Source organism: Anser anser, assembly GCF_964211835.1.
Source record: "Anser anser genome assembly, chromosome: 11".
NCBI lineage: Eukaryota > Metazoa > Chordata > Aves > Anseriformes > Anatidae > Anser > Anser anser.
This window is the reverse complement of record NC_139732.1, coordinates 19,589,677-19,601,521: the sequence shown is the minus strand read 5'-3', so window position 1 is coordinate 19,601,521 and position 11,845 is coordinate 19,589,677. Positions and strand designations below refer to the sequence as shown.

Genomic DNA, 11,845 nt, shown 5'->3' with positions numbered 1-11,845 from the left:
TAACTATCATAAATGTTCTACAAGGCAAGATAGAATTATTGTTCCCACTGTACACACAAATGAACAGAGGCAAAGAAAGGTCATCCCCTAATTAGTCAAAAAATCATAGATTAAAACTCCAGTATCGTAGCGCTCAGTCCTAGACCCTGCTGCTAGAATGTCTTCCCTTTTAATTTCTCCTGTGACATTTCCCAGGTCACCGTTTAGTAACTGCTACGTGGCAGCCAGATAGCCTAACCACAGAGCTGCTCCCTTTGTGCTGGAAGCAATACAAGTAGGAAGTGAAAAGGACAGTTTCTTCACCCCAAATGTTACCAGCTAAATTCACAGGAAAGTGTAGGTGTTGCACACAGACACTGAAGAATAGATTGAGTCAGTAGTGATCACCTTGACAGGCTCTTGATTACAAGTAACCTAAAGAGCATCAAATAATGTTTTATAGACATCATAACAGAGTTTTAAGGTCAGCAGTGAATCACACTGTAGATGCTTACACAGGATTTCTCTGGAAAATGACAGAAACAAGCAAAAGTAGGAAGCTGAAAAAGTAAGAAGTGGGCAGTGGAGACTGGAATTGCAGACTCATCAGAAGAGGGTGTTAGCATCTCTCTGCTGAATCAGAGAGAAGTGTAGACGATAAAGACATACATGTGTAAAGGGACAGATACAAGTGAAGAAAAATAGTTTTTATGAAGAAAGCCAAGGCTAAACCATAGCCCGGGACTGTACAATAACACATCTGAACAACGGGGCTATGCTCTACAAATTGTCTATTAAAATCAGAGTACAAGTTTACAGTAATGCTAGCTAGAAAGTTAAGAGAAAAATATAAAGACTTCTAATAAAAAGGAAAGAATTCGAAACAATTATTTTCATCCATTCTTATGAATGCAATTATATACTTCTGTGTCATGTTGTTGTAAAGTCTCTCTGCACGAAGTTCCATTTTACTAAAACGCCAGAGAACATGTAAAGCTTTTATAAAATCAGTATTTATAATGAAAGATGATGAATTATAATGAAAGAAGATGAAGCCTGATCTGAATGGTATTAAAGGTTTGCATTACATTTAGCATGTCACCTGCAAGAGTACAGCTCATCTCCTAAAATTGGATAGCTCCATCACCCAGCAGCTTCAGAAAGTGTAACTGCAATACGACAATCACAGCTCAAAGGCTGCAAATGCAGCCACAGAATACATGCAACAGAGGGGAAAAAAAACTACTACCTCAACCTTTCTTAAGAGTGCTGTTGTGCAGCCCTCCAGCATGATGTGCTAAGTGGGCTATAGCCACCATGCATTAAGTATATTCTATAGTATTTACATACATAGGTTTAGTTTAGCCTTAATTTTTGTACTTAATATTCCCCTTTTCACTCCACAAAAGAGGAAAATAAATTAAAAGTTCATACTCCACAGCACCTTCATCCCAAGTTATCAGGCCATGATGTTAACTTCAGCTATTGTGGCCAGAAGCAACCAGTGGGTAACTTGTTAAAGACATTTAATAACTCCAATAATCTAATAATTTTAGTTTTAAGAAGTATAAAGTATGGAACACACAAATGATGTGATTTTGCACAAAGATTTCAGATCAAAACCGGATTCAGCGGCAGCAGAGGTGCTTTCTTAAAGCACAGTCTAGAGGAATTGGAGGCCTGCCTCCTTATTCAGTCCTGGTTGAACTGCTTTATGTCATGTTTATCTTACCAGAGATAATAAGGGAACTAAATTTGCTGTCTAAACGGGGGCATTGTTTGTAGCCTGCTTTCAAAAGGGCCATTCCAACTTTGAAATTCTTTCCCAAGTTAGTAAACTTTAGAACACAATGAGAAGCACTTCCCTGACAAAAAATAATAATAATAATAATTAAAAAAATAATCTGTAAAGGCAGAAGCAGTGTGATCGCTTTGCAAACACAACACAAGGAGACTTTGGCTGCATAATGTATTCTCATTAACACTTACAAACTGTGACTCATTTTGTGTTTTTTTTTTTAATTACAGTTATGGAAGGCATTTTCTCCATAAGCAGATAAAACATCTCGGAAGGTAAGATGATTCTGACTGATAAGTTACAATGTCTGTGCTACTTACGTATGATTAACTGCCTGATTTAGTTGATGCCTGTTCCTAGCACAGATTACCTCAACTTATGAGGTTAGGAAAAAGAGCCAGGACCAAAACTACACGAGAAACACAAACAGTGAAGTCCTTTGGCTTTTCCATTAACCATATGGCACTCAAGGGATTCTCACTGGTCATTCAAACTGCATTCCCAGGATTTTCCAGAGTATTTTTAAAGGCAATGTCAGTAACAGACTTGGGGAAAGAATTTTACTAGATAATGCCTACCTTTTAAAAGTTCTAAAATGATGACTGCTAAAACAGACATTCTTATGATAATAATAATTGTGAGTTGTTAAAGCTGAAAATGTAAATTGATTAAGCAATTTTCCTCTATAACATTTTGTTCAGATAGTGGATAAAGAATTCATTTGCAGCATATTTTTTTTTTTGTAACTTTAAGATTGCATATTAGATGTGCAAAACTTTCATTATACAGGACATCCAGTTTCTAGAATATGTCATTCTTCTAAATCATTCAGAAGAACATTTCAATTTATACAACTTGTCCATAATGCATCTGGTGTTGTATTCTTACGCATTCCTAGAATGAATGACAAATTAAGCTGATGTACGTCCTGGAATTAATCCAGCATTGTCAACCAGCACAAATCCTGTTTCAACTAGCTGGATACTCTCTGAAAGATAAAGAAGAAATACATTAAGTACAAAGCCCAGTCAGAATTCCTTTGCTACAAAAATCAAACAAAAAATCATATATTTGAATCCCACAGGTATTCAGGTCTTGCTTTTCCCCCAAAAGTAGAACAAATCAAAATTAGTTATAACCAGACGCTGCACCCACAATTTCTGTTAAGTGGAATGAAAAATAAGAGCAAAAATACCTTGCAGAAAATTACAGTGTTACAGCTCTTGCAAACTCCCAGTTGAATAGTTCCCACTTTGAACATATCCTTCACGTTACCATTCTAGGATAAAACATGTCTGAATAAGACTTTTGAACAAGATAAATGCATTTTATAACTAGCTCGTCTTTGAAACTTTAGTAACTGTGCCCCACTGTAGAGTAAGGGGATTTACCTTGTTTTGACAAAGAGTCTACAGCCTTCAGAATTTTGGGTTCTGAACAAATCCATTTCAAAGGCCCGGCTTTGTGCCAGAACCACTTAATTTGAAATGGCTCAGAATGAAGTAATATATCAGGCCATGATAAAATGTTTACAAATTCTGAATTCTACTATCATTAATTTCATGGTACAGATAAATTATACGGATACATAAGAAAACTGTTATTGTAAATACCGAGATGCCATTACGTAACGCTTACAGAGGTTATCTAATTTAAATACAGCTGAAACAAAAAAGAGATTGCAACCTTTTTTGAAGTTGTTTTCCTTTCCTTTGCTTAGATGTTCAACTTCTTACCTAATCCTTCCTCTGCAAAATAATGTAATTTTTGTAATGTTTTCAAGGTAATTACAATACTAAAATGGGCAGTATTGTTTCTGATGCCAGTGCCTGTCCTGCCATTACAAGTGCCAGAAAAGTGAAAGATCACTACCTAGACCTAGAACACAGTATCATGAAAATGAAAGCACCAAGTGCTACATTTCCTCAGCAAATACAGCTTCCCCTGAGAATCCTACTGAAATGCTAGAACAAACTCAGGCTTTGGAGTTCCTTCTGACACATCTCTTCTCATCATCAGCACTGGTACCTGCAGATTTGTTATTCACAGATAGAAAATTAACACAGTACAAGATACAGATTAAAGAACATATTTCACCTCCAGTTTGTTCTACACACAGTACAGCACATGATTAGCTGCTTGTGAAGCCGAACTATCCTTTAGATCCCTCCAAATGATCAAAGTAGTACATTTCCAACCATCAGCTGGATGTTTAATTATTAGTGTCAATGATTCATAGCAGACTGACATTTTGTTTTTGCTAGCTAAGTAGGTAAAACTTCTGCAAACCTACAGATAGTGGAATTAAATTAGAATTTACTACAACAGGGAAGCCGTTCATCATTATCAGTGTGGTAAATCAGGGCAGCTGGATGCACTTGAATCACACTTGAAAACTAATCAGACAATTACTGAAACGTAAGTGTATAATTCTGTTCCAAAGGAGTTGCCCGTTTAACTTAGGAGAAGACTTCCTTTAAGTGACTGAATCAAACGCATTCAGAATTGCATCCCAAAACCTGTCCTCCCTCACTCTGAAAGCAAAGACATCTGTGAAAGTCTTTTCAAGAATATTTTGCTAGCCTTTTCATCAGATGTTTCTCAGTGCACTAAGTTTTAAAGCATATAATCTTTTCAGATACAAAGGGGCTCAATACTTCAGCCCTTAGAGTCCTATGTACTTCCTTTGCATTACGGAAATTATTCATGAAGTAAAGGCACAGGATAGGCTAAAATTTGGCCTTTTACCTCTGAGGCACCTCAGTGATACTGGATAACATGCTTTTGTACTGTTAAATACTAATATGTTTGTAACCTATCTTAATTTAAATACTAATATGTTCGTAGTCTATTTTAATTATATGAATACCATTGATATTTCATCAGATTCTGAGGTAATCGTCTATGCTTTAAGAATCCTTGCAAAAATAATCCAAGACATTTTCATCGTCTTTTATAATAATGATTTTTCATGTGTATATATAAACTGATGCACTAAAGATGACCACAGTGAAACCCTGTTATAAAATTCAAGATAGTCATGGCATGACCGCCTAGGTTATGTCGTTCTGATCTGTGAACAGCTGTCCGGAGGGAAAGTTGATTTCTGTCTTCCTATTGTTTCCTGATTCAGCACACATACACCGCATGAAACACCAAGATGGTAATTAAGCTGTAACGACTGTTACCATGACTCCAAATATAACGCTGATATTAACGATGTCAGACGCCTGTGCTACATCAACACTATGGTACAACAGCACCCTCTCTCAGGGTGACTGCCATTAGTGTTGAAATCCCTTCCCTTTCTCAATGTGGAACAGATAGGCTAAGTTTTTCTATTATTGGAACAGGAAAAAGAAACTATAATACTTGGCTTGTCATCTCCACATCACCAAAAGTATGGCACTTTCCACAAGCAATATTGATGGGGAACAGATATCCTAAGAAGTCAGTGATAACCCTTTCTGAATGTCTAACTTGCCTACTTTCCAAAACTCTTGAAGCCCCATACAGCGGGTCTCCTGTTTTATCAATATTTGCGTAGCACCTCCAACTTGAGCTTCAGAAACACAAATGAAACAAGCACAGTGAAAAAGTGCTTCATTAGAGAACAGAAATCGATTTTCTGAAGGTCACTCAGAAAACCCCTATCCAAGCCAAGAATTCAGACTAGCATTTTTATTCCTAACCCTGCTCTCCTTTAAAAATATTCCTTTCTAATCTAAATGGCATGTTTGATCCTAATTTTGAACATTCCCTTTCTCTCTGCTTCTTCTCACAACACGGATGTTGTTTTTGTCTTGTTAGTACTGCTCTAACCAATTGTTTTTGCACATCTTAGTAAGACCTCTGATGCAGCTTGTTTAGGTCTAGTTTTGAGTCTTGTGCTTCTCTCCCAACTCGTTGGTTCAATGAAAAAAAAAAAAAAAGGCAGAATTAAATAATACCAAAAAGAAATCAATTGAGTAATATAAAAACAGTAGACTAAGGTTTATTTCCACAGATGAAATACTACTTATTCCTGAGACGGTACCGTTGGCATGTTATATTTTGATGACAAAAGTAATTTTACTGGTTAAGTATTTTAAGTTGCAAACAGAATCTGATGAAGTAACATACAATAAAAGAAGAATAAATGAGTTCATTACTCAATCTTTCTACATTATGTGGTTCACTACAGCTGCTTATTTAGCTCTGTGTAGTTGCTGATTTAAGGAGTTCTTTGCAGTCCGTTTCAGCTTCATTTCATCTAAGGTTATGGCAGATAACACCCTATTTACACTGCAAATAGTTCTATCCTGACATATCTTGTCCTCGCATGTAAATGCACGTACCAATACAATCTCTTCAATCGACTGCAACACAGTTTGATTCTCTGCATTCTGGGATATATGCAAGCTGTGCTATAGCATGGCACCAGCTCTAAATGTCTGGTTCTTTAAAGTGAAAATGATCGTGGAGACCAGGATTACAGGTTAGAAAAAAAAAAAGAAAAAAAAAAAAAAGTCAAAAAAAGAAACAATCTCAGGCAGGACAAGCATTCCGTCATACAAAAAGTAGAAGTGGAATTCTAGTTATTTGATGGTAATATACAATTTATGATACATTCAGAAAGTCCATAAAATCTTAGGGAAAAACAGAGAAACATAGGAAATTCATGAGATAGCATGAACAAATGGATTGTGCAAAATGTGATCTGTGTCAAGTTTTAAAGTCAAATCTGTCACTGTAAAGTGAGGAATGACTGTTTCCTACTATGTTTTGAAGACCAACTAAATGAATAAATAAATAATTAAATGACTTCATTATAATGATAGTCGTTTAAATTTTACAATATCTTAACCACAGCTTTCTTATATTCATAATATTTACACTAATTATAACATAATCTGACACAATTCTTTCACTATATATAACCAGGCAGAAAACAAGTAAAAGCAGAATGTAGATGAAGACAGAGGTCTCAATCCTGCAAACTGTCCTGCACAGACATATCGCAAAGCCCAGGGGACAAACTGTCATACTGAAGTTAACCTATTCAAATGCAAGGAGTTACCCACATAACATGGAGAGCAAGGTCAGAGACACAGTTCAGGTAGCTCCAGAATTCTCATATTTAGTAGTTAAGGATATATAAATGATTTTTTATTATTGTTTCTGAGCTAGAATTCTTATGCCTTTATGAATACACTGCAAGCTATTTTAAGGGATGCTTCAAGGCTGCCTCAAGACCCACTCTTCTGCGCCTACAGACAGCAGACGGAATTATAGCATCAGATATGACTGAAGGACGCCCTCCAAGCCAGACACTCCACACATCTACATAGATGCGGCACCTCTGCACAGTCCGGTTGTTCACAGGCTGACCACAACTGATAAGCATGTGACATGCAAGTCATTTGCTCTGCTCACATGCAACATTTGCTCTATGCCTGAAATTGCTATTTAAGTCACAGAGGTTCACCAGCAAAAAATAATTGCTAAAAAAAAAAAAATATTTAGTGCTCATAGTATTCTTTTCAGAATCTGCTTAGTTTTAATTCTTGCCATTCATCAATCAAAATAAAACACAGCATATTTTGTCTACTTCTCTCAAGGTATTGCAAAATGGAAACTCGTATGTTTTAAGTAGTTTTGACAGTGAATTCACTTTTTGAGTTCTTTTTGACATTCCCCAGGTGACTCACACTGCTTTGAAAGAAAAAGAGAAAATACTACAAAACAGACTTTGAAAGTATAATTCTATGTTGTTTTCCTATTACTGCTCTCTCTTGTAGGCAGCTTGCACTGGATTTCTGATGCTTAACTCGGGAGCAATTCTGTTGAAGTCAGTCACCATTACGCATTGCTTTCCTACTAGCAAAAACATTTCAGCCTCTCCATGAGATTAACACTCTTCTGTTAGCATGCTATACAATACAGGCTTGTGATAAATGAACGTTAGAGTAACTACACATATTAGTTATTATTTAGCCTTTGTGCAGCACAGATTGCACTGTGAGAATCTGGGATAACTAGCACGACATCAAGCTGTCCCATTTCTTACTCAGCTTTATGAGAAATAAAGTTCTTCCAGATTAATGACAATATAACGATAATGAGAACCTGTGTGCTCTAGAGGAGAAAGTGATTTATGTATCAAATTTTTGATCTCTAATGAAATCATCTTCCAAAAATAACTGTAAGGTCTTACATTACACTTTCCAAAACGTGAAGCAAGCCTGGGGAGGCTCTGTCACCAGGTACTTTTAACACACTTTTGTGAAAATGAGCTCCAGAAGCAGGGCACACCTCAAGCAGGTTCATGGCCCCAGGACACCACGAATACACAGCTCTCCTCAAGGTCACAACCTGTTTGAGGGTGGCCGAGGTATCTTCACACCGGTGTCATCAGCAGCACGGCCTGAGAGGAGCTAGACTAATTGGTGCAGCGTATTGTCTCTCAAGCAGTAAACAGAAAGATACTGGGTTTAGCAGGAAAAAAAAAAAAGTGATTCCAGTGGTAGGCATGTGATGGAAACCAGCATTTAATAATGGGCTCCTGTTGAGGTGGTAATTACGGCTCTTTTTTGCACCACAGAGGCACCTCAAGGCTTTGTGCACACTCAGAGCATCAGGACTAAAAGAAAAAGACAATGAAATGAGGGAGAGAGAAAGCTGGTTCTATTTTTAGTATAAACAGCGGAACGTGACACGGCATGACAAGGCTCAGGCTTCAAAGATGACTGGAGATTCCCCATCTTAAAGCGCCTCACAGTGAACACCAAGCTCTGCTCAAGCATCGCTGGGGAAGAAAGGGTGGAAAGCAGCATCTGCGGGCACACAGGCTGGCACAGCACGGCACACTGACACCAAAACCCAACGCCCACCGACACGCTGCCCCGCCGGGTCACCCTCCCCTCTTGGCGCTCCCCGCCTAGGCGGCCGCCATTTTGTGGCGCGGAGCGGGAACTCCATTTCCCGTGGAGCCCGGCGGCCCCGCGGCGCTGCGGGAAGGCGGCGGCGGGCGGCGCGGAGCAGGGACGGGGCCCGGGCTGAGGTACGGCGCTGGCGGGGTCCGGCGGTGCCTCGGAGCGGCCTCACCCGCAGCGACCACGGCGGCCGAACGGGCAGGAAACGGCCGCGGAAAGCCGGGGAGGGATGGCTGAGGGCGTCCCCAGCTTCCTAATGGCAGCCGTGGAGTCGCTGTGTTTTCACAACAGGCAGCGCTTCTTCAGCCATAACCTGGCCTGGGAGCAATGCCAGGTTCCACCTTGCCTGGCAGATGGTGGAAGGAAGGGCCTGAGTCAAAGCATGAGCTACAGCTGGGAATAACTAAACGCATGTTAGAACTCAGAATGGTTTTAACGTGCATTTTTACTATGTGTTTTATAGGTTGATCTCCTTAAACAGCACCAAAGGCAAGAGGATGGAGGCAGAAAATGTTGCCAAGGAAACAGTCCTCATTACTGGAGGAGGTGGCTATTTTGGCTTCCGGTTAGTGCATTAAATAGTTATTACATGCAAGAATAAACTTAATACAGCGCTGTTGGTGAGGCAACAGAATCCGGCTGTGAAAGGAAACCTACAGGATATGAGGCTTGAGATTCCTCACCTGGTTCACCCCATCGCCTGATGGTTCCTATTGGGGTCTCATTTTTCAACAAACAAACATACACTGCTTCTGAAAGTTTTAAGCAATTACATTATTCTGTTTCCGTATGTTTGCAAGACAGTCTTGATATTTAATCAGCCTGGGCAACTTTGTAACAGGAATTTACATTATTATCCTTGAACTACTCAAAATATATAGGGAACAGAAGGAGAGAAATGCCTAGGTTCTTCCAGAAAGCAGATAAAAACACCAGTTAGTGGTGTTGCGTTTTTTTCCTTTATTGTAGTTTCCCCGCAATGTTTTTTTCTTTTGTTTTGTTTTCCTCTAAGTAAAGATGGAGCCAGAATAAATTTAAAAATATATTAAAATAGTTAATAGGCTTCTCTTACCTCCAGGTGAAATGTTTCATGCATTATTATGTTATGCATATAATGTGGTTTCTGTCATGTTTTAGTTTAGGTTGTGCCATATACCAAATGGGAGTTGATGTGATTCTCTTTGATGTCACGAAGCCACTTCAACCAGTGCCAGAGGGAATAAAGTTTATGCGAGGGGATGTCTGCTGTCTGTCTGAAGTGGAAGAGGCTCTTAAAGATGTAATCTGCGTATTCCATATCGCTTCCTATGGAATGTCTGGCAGGGAGCAGCTGAACCGAAAACTTATAGAAGATGTTAACGTGAAAGGAACAGAAAATGTCATCCGAGCCTGCAAGAGCACAGGAGTGTCAAGTCTGGTTTATACAAGTACATATAATGTGATATTTGGAGGCCAGATTATAGAAAATGGGGATGAATCTCTGCCTTATCTACCTCTTCACCTTCATCCAGATCACTACTCCCGGACCAAATCTTTAGCTGAAATGAAGGTGCTGAAGGCAAATGGTGCTGAGCTTGGAAATGGGAAAGGTATATTAAGGACTTGTGCTCTCCGACCAGCAGGCATCTATGGGCCAGGAGAGCAAAGACATCTTCCAAGAATAGTTAGTTACATTGAAAGGGGACTATTTAAATTTGTATATGGAGATCCTCTCAGTTTAGTAGAATTTGTACATGTAGATAATCTTGTTCAGGCTCACATCCTCGCCTTTGAGGCCCTCAAAGCCAACAAAAAGCACATAGCTGCAGGCCAAGCCTATTTTATTTCAGATGGCAGGCCAGTAAATAACTTTGAATTTTTCCGACCGTTAGTAGAAGGGTTGGGTTATAAGTTCCCAACCTGCCGCCTTCCTCTCTCGCTTGTCTATTTTTTTGCATTCCTTACTGAAGTAGTTCATTTTCTTGTAGGTCATGTTTATAATTTTCAGCCTCTCCTCACTCGCACAGAAGTTTACAAAACCGGTGTCACACATTATTTTAGCATGGAGAAAGCCAGGAAAGAGCTGGGGTATGAGCCTCAAAAATACAGCCTGAATGAAGTGGTTGAGTGGTTTAGAGCTCAGGGCTGTGGACCAAAGCCAAGAAAGTATACCATTACGAAGCTTGTTAGGAATGGAGGATTGCTCATGTTGTTGATTGCTATGGTGGTCGCATGGTTTCCATCTGCACTTATATTTTCACACTGAAAAATGAAACACTGAATATTATGGAGTATGGAGGACAGAATTTAGTTATGTTGAGTACTCGTTAATTTTGACAGGTATTTAAAAAAAAAACACATTTGTGCTATTCAGGTAAATATCTTTTAACATTTCTAGCCCCAAGGAACGGAACTGCTAAGCAAAAAAGATGTAATTTTTATACAAAATTCCTCTTCAAAGTGAAATTGATCAGATCACTAACAAGACGAAGCTTAGTACTACTGCAAACAGCATTTTATTTTCTGGTACAATGGTACACTTAGACTGACCCTTCCTCCCCAACAATATTATACTCTGCCCTTTTATTCCTAAGAAGTTTCTGCTACATGATCCAGAGGAGAATAAACTTACTCTTTGATCACATTCCAAAACCGAATTCTGCTTTCCAGCTTGGATGTATATGTGCCTGACCAAGAATTTGCCTTAGTTGCTTGATTAACTGTTGTTAGTGGTAGACAATAAATGAATGTTTTGGGGTATGTTTTGCTTTTTTAAAAAAATACATTCTGATGTACTTCTCTAAGTAAACTCTGATACCTAATGACACTTCTGGAAAATGTTGAATTGTTAATAAAATGACAGCAAAGTGCTTGAAGCAACACAGCTCTGTAGATTTTTCAAACTACAATATGCCTGTTTAAAATGAGTTATCTCAAATGCATTCATAAGAAACAGCTATGATTTTTCGCAGCATTACTGAATGGTTAAACAAAAAAAATTATCTAAAGGACATCGGGTAAGTGATCACACATGTTCCATTGCTTATAAAATCTTTTTAGCCTTTAATAATATTTCTTTAGCACCTGACAGCATTTGAAGAGAACTTCACCTTTGAAGCAGGATGATAAACACACTACACAGTCAAAGTCAGGATTTTGTGAAGTGAGTTTTAAG

The 11,845-nt window shown here is 38.6% G+C and overlaps 1 protein-coding gene and 1 long non-coding RNA gene across 6 annotated transcripts; one reads left to right on the top strand and one right to left on the bottom strand.

The window, feature by feature from the left end:
* Window positions 1-547: 547 nt before the first annotated feature.
* LOC310905432 lies at window positions 548-7,509 on the bottom strand. The gene is made up of 3 exons (XR_014589039.1): window positions 3,875-7,509; window positions 2,973-3,056; window positions 548-2,765 (listed from the first exon to the last, which is right to left on the bottom strand). It is a non-coding gene; the product is annotated as an uncharacterized lncRNA (long non-coding RNA).
* A 1,177-nt stretch (window positions 7,510-8,686) lies between these two features.
* Window positions 8,687-11,553, top strand: SDR42E1 (short chain dehydrogenase/reductase family 42E, member 1). 5 transcript variants are annotated; one of them, XM_083851676.1, is made up of 3 exons: window positions 8,687-8,819; window positions 9,155-9,256; window positions 9,834-11,553. In XM_083851676.1, the coding sequence occupies exons 2-3, from the start codon at window positions 9,202-9,204 to the stop codon at window positions 10,934-10,936; spliced, it is 1,158 nt and encodes a 385-aa protein (XP_083707802.1). In that variant the 5' UTR covers window positions 8,687-8,819; window positions 9,155-9,201; the 3' UTR covers window positions 10,937-11,553. The 5 variants fall into 5 exon arrangements, with proteins under 5 accessions (XP_083707802.1, XP_083707801.1, XP_083707804.1 ...); XM_083851675.1 differs by having other exon boundaries at window positions 9,829-11,553; XM_083851678.1 differs by lacking the exon at window positions 8,687-8,819 and adding an exon at window positions 8,826-9,025.
* The last annotated feature ends 292 nt before the right edge of the window (window positions 11,554-11,845 follow it).